This window comes from Aethalodelphis obliquidens, unplaced genomic scaffold, assembly GCF_003676395.1.
Source record: "Aethalodelphis obliquidens isolate GAN/ISIS:26980383/991018 unplaced genomic scaffold, ASM367639v1 scaffold51, whole genome shotgun sequence".
Taxonomy (NCBI): domain Eukaryota; kingdom Metazoa; phylum Chordata; class Mammalia; order Artiodactyla; family Delphinidae; genus Aethalodelphis; species Aethalodelphis obliquidens.
Window position 1 is genome coordinate 10,002,405 of NW_020837995.1, and position 14,015 is coordinate 10,016,419.

Sequence of the window (14,015 nt, forward strand, 5' to 3'; positions counted from 1 at the left end):
GGGGGAACGTGGGGACCGAAGTCCTCTCTGTGTCCCATTGTCTCTGCATGGCCCAGCAAACATTTGTTTACCAAACATTTGTTTTTCCATCTCCGAGTGAATATCCTTCCTCCCCTTTGAAGTCCCAAACGCACTTCCTTCTCCTTTTCTCAGGTGTCATATAAGCCTCAATTGCCGATCTTCTCCTTAGGCATCATATTTTCATGGAACCCCCTCATATGTACATAATTAAATTTGATTTTCTCCTTTTAAATACTCTCACGTCGATTTAATTCTTAGACCAGCCAGAAGAACCTAGACAGGTAGAGGAAAGTTGTTTTTTCATCCCAACACCCACAAGCATCCTCTCATGAAGAACAACTTATTCTGCCAGGCTTAGCTCTATCTTACCCTTAGGGCTTTTCCTAGTGTATGAGTTACATTCTGATTCTATTTTGAAGACAGGATGTGAATAGCAACTTTCTGGGTTAGAGAACAGTACACACAGAGACAAACACAGTAAATACATCAAGACCTCTAGATTAGCAGTTCCTCAGCCTGGGTCAGATCAGAATCATCCGAGGAACTTTTGAGAAATACAGATTCCAAGGCCATACCACCAACCTACTAGGAATCCCTTGGTTAAGTTCCAGGGATATATATTTTTTAGAAGTTTCCCTGGTGATTTTAGACATCAACCAGGTTTAGAGACCGCTGCTTTGTTATATTTAGTAGAAAAGGAATAGATTATTACAAAGGCTAGTGAATAAACTAAAAATAAGTTTCTCTTATTAAAAAATATCTTTTCCTCATGAAATTGAAAATAATATTAGAACTATTAGGTTAATATCCAGATACATAGATATTGAAAGTTTTATGATTTTTATAAGCCCACGTGCCTCCTAGTTAGTTGTGTACAATAACAATAAAACAAAACTCAAAACCCACACAAGTTTCTGAAACCTCCAAAAATGTTGCCAGCTTGAGAACAAGAAAAACCAGTTATTTTTATTTAAATAGGCAATGATTAACAATTCATGAAAAGCAGTGACAGAATGAAAAAATGGCACAGATTTTACAACACTATAAAATTCGGTTTTACAAACATTTAAGTTGTTTTACACCAAACGTGTTAGGCATTTGGACTTGGACAAAGCTCCGATTCTGTCAGAGTAGTATTTAGTGCTCAACAATAAGAAGGGGAAATTTCAGGTACCAGAATTCTCAAGCTTTCATTGAACCATTTAAGCTAATACATAGCTCTTTCACATAAGAAAAATATATAGTAATCACAAGTGCACATAAAATCTTTTTTTATAAATGTATTTGTTTAATTTATTATTTTTGTCTGTGTTGGGTCTTCGTTGTTGCATGTGGGCTTTTGCTAGTTGCGGCGAGCGGGGGCTACTCTTTTTTTTTTTTTTTTTTTTGCATTACGCGGGCCTCTCACTGTTGTGGCCTTTCCCGTTGCGGAGCGCAGGCTCAGCGGCCATGGCTCACGGGCCCAGCCACTCCACGGCATGTAGGATATTCCCAGACCCGGGCACGAACCCGTGTCCCCTGCATTGGCAGGCGGACTCTCAACCACTGCGCCACCAGGGAAGCCCGGGGGCTACTCTTCATTGCAGTGCATGGGCTTCTTATTACGGTGGCTTCTCTTGTCGCAAAGCGTGGGCTCTAGGCACGCAGGCTTCGGTAGTTGTGGCACACGGGCTTAGTTGCTCCATGGCATGTGGGATCTTCCTGGACCAGGGCTCGAACCTGTGTCCCTTGCATTGGCAGGCAGATTCTTAACCACTGCACCACCAGGGAAGCCCTCATAAAATCATGAATCATACAAAAAGAGTCTTGGCTTTTTCCAATTTCCTTTGAATAGTTATAAAACTGAAAACTAAGTGACTGAATTATAATAAAAATCTAACGATATTGAAGTAAGAAATTTCTTTTTTCCTTTCCCTAGGCCTCTGTGGGTAGAGTTCCCTGATGAAGTAGAGACTTTTGGTGTGGAAGATGAATACATGCTGGGTGAGCATTTCTTGATTAATTATAGTTATGATAAATACTTTAATTATGTTTTTCTTATTGTATTTTCTAGTGTAAGAACGCTAAAAAATCCCTAATCTCAAGAAAGCCAAAAACAAAAATAAAAGAAATTCCATCACCAAGATCTTTAGTGTATTAGTGGGATCACAGCTCTATTCTCTTGTCATGCAGCGCTTTGCATAACATGTTAACTTCACATAAACCCATTTTATTTGTGGATGTAAGTTGGGATTCTTGTCTGGGTCCACTCCTAAGCCTTATGATACCACCACAGGGAAGGGAAGTAGAAAAAAGTAAAGACTTGTGCCAGACTTGTCGGGGTCCCTGCCTGTAATCCTACTATACCATAGGAGGATTAATGATAGGTAATAATACAGTTACCTCTGAGCACCTGTCCTCTTTCTAACTAACAGTGCATCTCCCTGATGAATCATTGGTTCAACTCACCAAGATCTCTACCTTCAAGAAGTTCAGTTGAGTGGTCTTTGAAACCACAAAGAGAAGGGATGTTTTCAGACCTCTTATCATGATATTCAACTTTATTTCTTCTCCATTTTTCAGGAAGCGCTTTATTGGTTCACCCAGTCACAGAACCAAAAGCTACTGTGGTTGATGTGTTTCTGCCAGGATCAAGTGAGGTAAAAGTAAATGACAAACATCCGCATACCTTACATGCCTCACGTCTCTTCCCTTCAAATTGGTGGCTTAAAATGACAAAAATTTGTGCTCTCACAGTTCTGGAGGCTTGAAGTCTGAAATCATGGTGTCACCAGGGCTGGTTCCTTCTGGAGGCTCTGAGGGAGAATCTGTTCCATACCGCTCTCCTAGCTTCTGGTGGCTGCCTGCACTCCTTGGCATTCCTTGGCTTGTAGCTGCATCACTTCAGTCCATGGCTCCATCTTCACAGTGTGTGTCTGTGTCTCCCCTACCATTGTCTCTTATAAGACACTTGTGATGTTATTTAGTGACCATCTGAATAATTCCAGATTACCTCCTTATCTCAAGATCCTTAATTTAGTCAAATCTCTTACCATAGAAAGTAATATTCACTCCATCCAGGGATTAGGAAGCAAATATATCTTTTTGAAGAGCCACCATTCAGCCCACTACACTTGTCATTACTGATATGACAATAACCAGGCTTTTCTACAGAGTGCTCATGAATGATGTTCTTTCTGCTTGGTTTCTCTAGTAATTTGTAGTTCTGAAGGTGGGGCTCTTTACAAAGGTTCCCCTGCCAAGCAGAAACCTGAGAAAAAAGTTAAATATAACAACAGCTAAATAAATTGTCCTGCCAAGCATTTCTGCTGAGAGTTTCTCAAGTCGATCTGACAAAGCATAAGTTCCCATTGAGAACTAGCTCCCTTTCTGACTTAGCCACAAATTTCTATAATGACCTATTAACATTTCAATCACATTGTTGTGACTATGTAACCTATTCCTTCAACACTATTTCCCAGACTGTTCTGTGATTGTTTCTCTTGCTACATCTTCCCAAAGCCTGGGTAGGAAAGCCAAGCCGTTTCTTGCCAGAACTTTACCTTGCTGGTTAGCTAGTATTGCATCACACTGTGCAGGGAGCTATCTAAAGGCCTTGCTGTCACCTTCCCCATGTTTCTGTGTGGCCCATTCCCTCTCCTGCAAATCTGTTTATCGGGGAGGGCTTCTCTGACACCCTGTTCAAGATTATAAACCGGGGCTTCCCTGGTGGCACGGTGGTTAAGAATCCACCTGCCAATGCAGGGGACACGGGTTCGAGCCCTGGTCCGGGAAGATCCCACATGCCGCAGAGCAACTAAGCCCATGTGCCACAACTACTGAGCCTGCACTCTAGAGCCCGCGAGCCACAACTACTGAGCCCACATGCCACAACTACTGAAGGCCACGCTCCTAGAGCCCGTGCTCTGCAACAAGAGAAGCCGTGCAATGAAAAGCCTGCGCACTGCTACAAAGAGTAGCCCCCACTCTCTGCAACTAGAGAAAGCCCACATGCAGCAGCAAAAACCCAATGCAGCAAAAAATAAATAAATAAAATAAAATTTTAAAAAAGATTATAAACTACTCCCACTGCCCCGGTTCTGTCCAGCCCTCCTTCATCCTTTATATTTCTCCACAGAACATGCCATTTTAAACATTCTATGTATTTACTTTTATGTTTTGTTTATTATTTATCTCTCCCATTAGAATGGTAGCATTTTGAGGGCAGTGATTTTTATCTGTTATGGTCTCTGCTGTATCCCCAGCATCTAGATGGGCACGTGGCCCATAGTAGGCCTTCTGTAAGTACTTGCTGGGTGAGGAGCTTGGTGACTAAGCTCTGGGTCTGATCTACATTATGTTTTGTGCCAGTTGTATGCTTCCTAGGCTGGAGATCTTTGAATATGGCACCAGAGCACACACTCTATACCTCTCGTTTCAGTTAGTTAGACTGGAAATGGTCGACAGGAAATCCCCAAATATTGTTTGAATCCTTTTTTTTTTTTACCTTTCACTCCCACCAGCTTTTTATCTAAAGCTAGTAGAATTCACCAAAGAAAGACATTACGAGAAAAGAAAGCTAAGACAATATCCCTTGTAAACACAGATGCAGAAATCCTTGACAAAACATTAGCAAATTGAATCCAGCCAAAGATAATACTTCATGACAAGGTGGGGCTGATCCAGTTGAATTAAGAGTTCACTGTAGCTAGCAACTGTCAGGTCACAGCCCTCTCACATTCACAGCAAGACAATGACAGATTCAACAGCCCAGCTTTATAAAGGCTCTGGTAATCCCAGGAGGTGAACTTGCGAAATAGACTCTGTGGCTGCCAGAAATTATATTGAACTAGAAGAGAGAAAAAGGTTTTGTTTTCATGCTGCTTCTGATGGTATCTTAAGGATTTATCCCACCAAATTACTTTGCAGGACTTTTTTGGCACTTTAGCAAGTAAACCCCCTTGACAGGCCTCTCAGGTAAGAGTTTGAACCTCATCCCTGAATTGAACTCTGTTAAGAAACAATGACACTATAGTAGTAATCCAAGTTTCCATTTGTTTTTCTCTAAGATCTGTTTCCTTGTCTGACACTTTTTTTCTCCTGCCTCATTTGTAATCTGTTTGCTTGCAATGTGCTTTTCTGCTTTGTTGTGGTTTTCTCTCTTCCATTGTCTTTTTCACTACTAGATCATTAAGTTTTTTTGTTTTTTAAAAAAATTTTATTTATTTATTTTTGGCTGCATTGGGTCTTTGTTGCTGCACGCAGGCTTTCTCTAGTTGTGGCAAGCGGAGGCTACTCTTCGTTGCGGTGCGCAGGCTTCTCATTGCAGTAGCTTCTCTTGTGGAGTACGGGCTCTAGGCATGTGGGCTTTAGAAGTTGTGGCACGTGGGCTCAGTAGTTGTGGCTCACAGGCTCTAGAGCGCAGGCTCAGTAGTTGTGGCACATGGGCTTAGTTGCTCCGCAGCATGTGGGATCTTCCTGGACCAGGGCTCAAGCCCGTGTCCCCTGCATTGGCAGGCGGATTCTTAACCACTGGCGCCACCAGGGAGGTCCTGATCATTAAGTTTTTATAAGCCAACTGGACTGTAAAATCCATGAGGGCAGGTTATGTGTCTTTCTGTTCACTCGTGTGTACCCAGCAGTGCTGGGCGCATGGTAGATTGATCTATAAATAACTTTTGGATGGATGAATGGAAAAATGAATGGCCTTTTAGTCAGCTTAATCCGTCGCAGTACTAGGTTTTTCCTTTGTGATCTTTTTAAAAGCATATGTTCTTCCTAACTTCTACTCAAGGTGTTTTTTTTTTAATTGTATTTATTTTAGCTTTCTGGTTATTTGAAATCCAGATAAATGGATGTTTCACTAAATAATGAAATTGTGAACAGAGTTGCTTATACACTCTTTTTCATAGGGTCTGTTTCTTTTCAGGTCTGGTATGACTCTAAGACATTTGCTCATTGGGAAGGAGCATGTACTGTAAAGATCCCAGTAGCCTTGGACACGGTAAGTTATTTTCAAACTGTTATTTTTACCTATTGTAAAATATTTTACCTATTGTGCTGTATTTGTCTACTCGGGCTGCCATGACAGGATACCATAGACTGGGTGGCTTCAACAACAGAAATTTCTTTTCTCACAGTTCTAGAGGCTGGAAGTCCCAAATCAAGGTTCCAACCCATTTGGTTCCTGGTGAGGGCTCTCTTCCTGGCATGTAGACAGACACCTTGCTGTGTCCTCACATGGCAGAGGGAGAGAGTGAGCTCTCTTATCTCTTATAACACTAATCATTTGGATCAGGGCTCCACTCCTATGACCTGATTTAGTCTTAATTACCTCTGTAAAGGCCCTGTCTCCAAATACAGTCACATTGGGGGTTGGGGCTTCAATGTGAATTTTGTGGGGACACATTTAGTCCATAACATATGCCTACACAGAAAGAACCAAGGACATCAGTGTTCTGCACGATAGTGGTTGCCTAGAGCTGAAGGCAGGGAGAGGGTTTTGGGAGCAATGGGGAGTGACCACTAATGGGTATAGTGTTTCTTTTGGGGGTGATTTTAAATTGATTATGGTAATGGTTGCATGACTTTGAATATACTAAGAAACATTTAATTGTACACTATAAATGGGTGTATTGTATGACATGAATTATATCAATAAGGCTGTTAAATGTGAGAAAAAAAAAGAATATAAAAAACATACTCTGGGGCTTCCCTGGTGGCGCAGTGGTTGAGAGTCTGCCTGCCGATGCAGGGGACACGGGTTCATGCCCCAGTCCGGGAAGATCCCACATGCCGCTGAGCAGCTGGGCCCGTGAGCCATGGCCACTGAGCCTGCGTGTCCGGTGCCTGTGCTCTGCAACGGGAGAGGCCACAACAGTGAAAGGCCCACGTACCGCAAAAACAAAAACAAAAACAACAACAAAAAAACATACTCTGATTTACATTTGTATGTCTAAGAAAAATAATAACACTGACAACAGAGAGTATACATGATGGTCTCCACATACACCATACAGAATATTCTTCTACAACACCAACTTAGAAAACATGAGTTTTTAGTTGGACCTCTAGGCCCAAGGGGAGGCTATGTGTTACGATTTTAGACTCAGAGTGGCCCATCTAGGCTGCATTTCTGAAGGGAAGTTTGCTCCTGCAGCTGAATCACCATGACTACCACAGGCCCTAAGTAGTGTAAAGATTTATAAAGAGATATTGATGTTATTTTTTAAAATTCTCAGCAGCAATATGAACTCCATTATATAGAAAATGATTTCAGATGCCAACTTTCAGGTCTAGAAGAGACCCCACCATTCATCTATTTGAATCCCTCATGCTTACAGGTGAAGAAAGTGAGGTTCAGAGAAGTTAAATTCCTTGCCCAGGGTTGCAGCTAAATTGTGGCAGAACTGAGACAAGACCCCGGGTCAACTGAACACCTACTCCAGAGCCCATTCATACTAACTGCCGCATTCTTTGAAGGAAAAAAAAGAATAAGAAGAGATTGGCTGATGAGGGTGGGGAGGTAAATGTACTTTACTTCTTGCTGCTGACTTCAAGTCAAGCAGAGGGTGGACATCTTGACTACTTCCATCCTGATTCCCAACTTCATGTATACAGCAGTCCTCCTTATCTGCGGTTTCACTTTCCACAGTTTCATTTACCTTCAATCAACCATGGCCCAAAAATATTAACTGTGGGACTTCCCTGGTGGCGCAGTGGTTAAGAATCCACCTGCCAATGCAGGGGACCATGGATTCAATCCCTAGTCCGGGAAGATCCCACATGCCACAGAGCAACTAAGCCCGTGTGCCACAACTACTGAGCCTGCGCTCCTAGAGCCCATGCTCCACAGCAAGAGAAGCCACCGCAATGAGAAGCCCACGTGCCGCAACTAGAGAAAACCCGCGTGCAGCAATGAAAACCCAGTGCAGCCAAAAATAAATAAATATAAATAAATAAAATTTTTTAAAAAGAAAAAACCCAAAAACATTAACTGTGGTCCAAAAACATTAAATGGAAAATTCCAGAAATATACAATTCATACGCTTTAAATTGCATGCTGAGCTGAGTAGCATGACAAAATCTCGCGCCATCCTGCTCCCTCCTGCCCAGGACATGAATCATCCCTCTGTCCAGCAGATCCACACTGTGTGTGCTACCCGCCCATTAGTGTAGGGGAAATACCTTTATATAGGGTTCAGTACTCTCCTCGGTTTCAGGCATCCACTGGGGGTCTTGGAACGAATCCCCCGTGGGGAAGGGGGGACTACTGTATTCTTGCTCTTCTTCCTGCTTGTACATTACTCAGAGCAAAGTACAGGCCTTCACGTGATTCAGGGAGCTTCCTTACAGAGGATTGCACTGGGAGGCAGGGAAACTACTGGGCTGTCCTGGCTGGGAATGCCATTCCAGAAGACCCATAGATAGGGGCCATGCCTACAACCCTGTTGTCAGAGTCACTTCAAGTGCCCTTGGTGGCTTCTATAGCAAAAGTTTCACAGTTTTACCCTCAGAATTGAGTCAGTCATCCTGGTGATCAGGGAAGCAGGAGCAAGAAGGGTATAGGCTGAAGTAAGGACAACAGTCATCTTTCCCAAACCAAGAAACTACCATCTTTTTTTTTTTTTTCCGGCTTAGTCAGGTCTTAGTTGCAGCACATGGGATCTGTCGTTGCTGCACGTGGGCTCTTCATTGCTGCCCGTGGGCTTCTCTCTAGTTGTGGCACGTGGGCTCAGTAGTTGCGGCTTGCAGGCTTTAGTTGCCCCGCAGCATGTGGGATCTTAGTTCCCCGACCAGGGATCAAACCTGCGTCCCCTGCATTGGAAGGCAGATTCTTAACCACTGGACCACCAGGGAAGTCCCTACCATCTTTTATAAAGACATACATATGTACATCTGGGCCTGCTCATACAGACAGACAAATTCCCTCTTTAGCAGGGTCCTAGAAATAAACTTGTTTGTTATATTGACAGGAAAATTAAAAATACAAAACAGGAAAGGCTACTTATAGGATAGTCAGAACAGATAATAAATTGATGAAGGGTGAGAAGTTTCCCTAATAATTTAAAAATGAACCATTTTTAGTGTTTGAACTCTTTTCCTTTTAATGCCAGGGCCCCCATATTTGCCATCTCTGTGTTCACAAATTTATATTGCCTTTGAGTCTATACTTGTAACAAATGTGAGTCTTGTACAATGAAATATTTTAAAAGTCTACTTTGAAATTGCCTTATATGAATCCTCCTTCTCTGAGAGTGTTGCTCTGTTATAGATACCAGTGTTTCAACGAGGTGGAAGTGTGGTACCAATAAAGACAACTATAGGAAGATCCACGGGCTGCATGACTGATTCCCCATATGGACTCTGGGTGGCCCTAAGCACTAAGGTATTTGAAAAATGTTACTTTTACACATCTTGTTTGTTACTACTCTATCTCTTTATAGTTGTAGCCTTTGAGTATGTGACACTATGTAAAAGTGGTGAACCCCATCTACAGGATAGGTGCTTCTGAAGTTTATCTAGAAATCAAAGTTTTGAATCATTTCTTGTCTGATTTTCCTGGAATTATCCTTAAGGGTACTCTTAGAACTAGAAATAATAGAAATTTCCTCTAGGGCACTGTGACCCTTGGTGCTCTGCAGCTTGACATTGATTACCACTGGACTGAAAGCTCATTGAGCCATAGGCAGCCTGCCATACGGATTAGCCCTGAATCTCAGTCTCCTGTAAAAGGGTCCTGTGTCTATGCAACATTCCAGGGACACAGTCTCATGCAATGACTTCTATGCTCATCAGATGGCTCAAACAATTACAATCTCCTTGGGTAAAACCTGGAAAGATCCAGAGTTGATCTGTCCTTTTGAGGAGATCTTTTGAGCCAAAGGAGGCCTATAACAGATTCCTCTCCTAGCCATCTGCCAAAATACAGTGCCAAACACAAATCCTTACTCTTAAGCAAAAAAAATATATATATATATATATATATATATATTTTTTTTTTTTTTTTTTTTTTTTCTTCTGTACGCGGGCCTCTCACTGTGGTGGCCTCTCCCGTTGCGGAGCACAGGCTCCGGATGCGCAGGCTCAGCGGCCACGGCTCACGGGCCTAGCCGCTCCACGGCATGTGGGATCCTCCCGGACTGGGGCACGAACCCGTGTCCCCTGCATCGGCAGGCGGACTCTCAACCACTGCGCCACCAGGGAAGCCCCTTAAGCAAATATTATAAAATAATTAAGCTTTCTTTTTCTTACATCTTTCTTTTCAATCCGTTTCATTTAAGCATGTTTTCTTGGGTCAAACTATGGACCTCAGGCTCATGTGAGGCCATGGAATAATTACAAGAAACTCAAGGTCCATTGCACATGAAACATTGTCAATAACAGTGAACTGCCATATGGAGTGCTATGACATTATCTGACATGCAAAAGTGGTCCTCCTACTAAAAGACAGTAGGAACTAGATGCCGTTCTCTAAATGGAGGGTCTTCTAAAGATAGCTGATCTCATACGTTGTAATTTTTTCTTTTAATTTCATTTCCATTCTGTGAACTTTTCTTGACCTGTTGTCACCTTCTAGGATGGTATTTTGGGGGAAGCCACCTATGCCGCTGACCATACTTCATAGTTTAAATCTCTTTCAACAAGGCCTAACTCTTTGTCCTCCTCTTGTGTGACTTGTTTATTCATATTATTTCACAAATGTGTAGTAAGTGTATATATTGTATGACTGCTTTGTACAGCTTGAATATTAAGCAGTTGTTCAACTTAATTTTTCATAGATTTTAAAATCTATTATTTCCTTTAGGGAGGCGACAGTCTTTTCCTAGAAAGCTATTACATAAGCACATTCTCTATCCATGATTCACTCTCCAGGGTTCTGCTGTGGGTGAATTCTATCTCGATGATGGTCATTCATTCCAATACCTCCACCAGAAGCAATTCTTGCACAGGAAGTTTTCATTCGCCTCAGGTGTTTTGATCAACAGGTAATGGCAGCTAAAAGAGCTGTGTGCTTTCTTAAATTATGCTATCCTTTTGCTATCCTCAAATGCAGAGCTGCTATTTTAAGAAATTAATGATGAAGGCCACTTGTGGAGTATTCTTCATTTCCCCCCCCCAGATTCATTAAGGTATAATTTTTTTAACTTTTTATTTTATATTGGAGAATAGCTGATTAACAATGCTGTGATAGTTTCAGGTGCACAGCAAAGCAACTCAGCCATACATACACATGTATCCATTCTCCCCCCCAACTCCCGTCCCATCTAGGCTGCCACATAACATTGAGCAGAGTTCCCTGTGCTATACAGTATGTCCTTGTTGCTTATCCATTTTAAATATGACAGTGTGTACATGTCGATCTCAAACTGCCTAACTATCCCTTCCCCCCGGTAACCGTAAGTTCATTCTCTAAGTCTGTGAGTCTTATTCTGTTTTGTAAATAAGTTCATTTGTATCATTTCTTTTTAGATTCTGCATATAAGGGATATCATATGATATTTCTCTTTCTGTGACTCACTGCACTCAGTATGATAATCTCTAGGTCATTAAGGTATAATTTAGAAATAAAATTTTAATAAAATATACTAGTATAAAAATACAATTGTAATATATTTAAAGTATACAATGTGATGATTTGATATATGTACACATTGTGAAAGTATTCCCATCATCAAGTTAATTAACACATCCATCACCTCACATGTTTAACCCTTTTTTTCCCCTTTTGATGAGAACATTTAAGTTCTACTCTCTTGGCAAATTTCTGTTATGCAATACAGTATTATCAACTATATTTACCGTGTTATACATTAGATTCTCAAACCTTATTCATCTTATAGCTGAAAGTTTGTACTCTTTTACCAGCCTCTCTCTACTTCCCCCACCCCCCAGCCCCTAGCAACCCCCATTCTACTCTCTTTTTCTATGAGTTCAACTTTCCTTTTTTGAATATTTTTTTACATTCCATATATAAGTGACACCATGCAGTATTTATTGAATTTTTCAGTTCACTTCTTGTATTCTTCAGGTCTATATTTCGTTTGGTACTTTTTAATATTTTCTGTCTTCGTTGAAATTCTCACTTTGTTCATGCATTGCTCTCTGACCTTGGTGAGCATCGTTATGACCACTAGTTTGAACTTTCTTTCAGGTAAATAACTTACCTCCATTTTGTTGAGGTCAGTTTCTGTAGATTAATCATGTTCTTTTGTTTGGAACATATTCTCCTGTTTCATTTTCCTTGACTCTTTGTGTTGGTTTCTCACATTAGATAAGACAGCCACCTCTTCCAGTCTTGACAGACTGGTCTCATGTAGGAGATGAACCTTGTCGATCAGCTGGGCCTGAGCTCCTTGTTGTTTCTCAGACCGTTGTGATTATCCAAGCTGCCATCTTTGTTCTTAGTGACTCACAGTTGTTGAGGATGTACTGAGACCCATCCGTGTCCCAAAGGGGCAGATTTTAGTCAGCACCTAGTTGCAGGCTGATTAGAACACTCAGGCAGTAGCTGGGAAAGTATGCAAGTCACATCCCTTCCAGGGAGAACCTGTGAGATGGATGTTTTTGCCTGCTCCCTCTGCACTGAGCCCTGGGGGGATAGCCACACTGCCTATTAACAACTACTTCTTTATTTGCTATGATTAAGCCCGTTGGCTATCAGAGCTAGGTGATTTGAGGGCCATCCCTCAGGTGGGAGCCTTGAAAGGAGGGACACTAGAAGTGTGGTCCAAACCCTTCACTCTTCTTGGAGAAGCCGGGAGTTGGGGATTCCTTCCCAATTTTATGGGACTATGCCAGGGCTGGGGGTTATATGGAGAGTGTGTCTCAGCCTTTCCTACTTTTTTTTTTTTTTTTCATAGATGGCCTTTCTTATGTTGAGGTAGGTTCCCTCTATGCCAACTTTCTGGAGAGTTTTTATTAAAAATGGGTGTTGAATTTTGTCAAAAGCTTTTTCTCCATCTATTGAGATGATCATATGGTTTTTATTCTTCAGTTTGTGAATATGGTATATCACATTGATTGATTTGCATATATTGAAGAATCCTTGCATCCCTGGGATAAATCCCACTTGATCATGGTGTATGATCCTTTTAATGTGTTGTTGGATTCTGTTTGCTAGTATTTTCTTGAGGATTTTTGCATCTATATTCATCAGTGATATTCGTCTGTAATTTTATTTTTTTGTAGTATCTCTGTCTGGTTTTGGTATCAGGGTGACGGTGGCCTCGTAGAATGAGTTTGGGAGTATTCCTTCCTCTGCAGTTTTTTGGAAGAGTTTGAGAAGGATGGGTGTTAGCTCTTCTCTAAATGTTTGGTAGAATTCACCTGTGAAGCCATCTGGTCCTGGACTTTTGTTTGTTGGAAGAGTTTTAATCACAGTTTCAATTTCATTACTTGTGATTGGTCTGTTCATATTTTCTATTTCTTCCTGGTTCAGTCTTGGTAGGTTATACCTTTCTAAGAAATTGTCCATTTCTTCCAGGTTTTCCATTTTATTGGCATAGAGTTGCTTGTAGTAGTCTTTTATGATGCTTTGTATTTCTGCAGTGTCTGTTGTAACTTCTCCTTTTTCATTTCTAATTTTATTGATAAGTCCTCTCCCTCTTTTTCTTGATGAGTCTGGCTAAAGGTTTATCAATTTTATCTTAAAGAACCAGCTTTTAATTTTATTGATCTTTGCTACTGTTTTCTTTGTTTCTATTTCATTTATTTCTGCTCTGATCTTTATGATTTTTTTCCTTAGACTAACTTTGGGTTTTGTTTGTTTTTCTTTCTCTAGTTCCTATAGGTGTAAGGTTATATTGTTTATTTGAGATTTTTCTTGTTTCTTGAGGTAGGATTGTATTGCTATAAACTTCCCTCTTAGAACTGCTTTTGCTCCATCCCATAGGTTTTGGATCATCGTGTTTTCATTGTCATTTGTCTCTAGGTATTTTTTGATTTCCTCTTTGATTTTTTCAGAGATCTCTTGGTTATTTAGTAACGTATTGTTTAGCCTCCATGTGTTTGTG

At 41.1% G+C, this 14,015-nt stretch overlaps 1 protein-coding gene across 6 annotated transcripts in view; it reads left to right on the plus strand.

Annotated features, from left to right (window-relative positions):
- Positions 1-14,015, plus strand: part of GANC (glucosidase alpha, neutral C) — a 76,710-nt gene that overhangs the window by 50,390 nt on the left and 12,305 nt on the right. For 5 of the 6 annotated variants that reach the window (XM_027084014.1, XM_027084015.1, XM_027084011.1 and 2 more), the window contains 5 exons: positions 1,940-2,004; positions 2,584-2,660; positions 5,930-6,004; positions 9,275-9,388; positions 10,876-10,988. In XM_027084014.1, coding sequence (XP_026939815.1) covers positions 1,940-2,004; positions 2,584-2,660; positions 5,930-6,004; positions 9,275-9,388; positions 10,876-10,988 — 444 coding nt within the window. The remainder of the gene's footprint in view (positions 1-1,939; positions 2,005-2,583; positions 2,661-5,929; positions 6,005-9,274; positions 9,389-10,875; positions 10,989-14,015) is intronic. The other variant, XR_003428196.1, reaches the window with a different exon arrangement.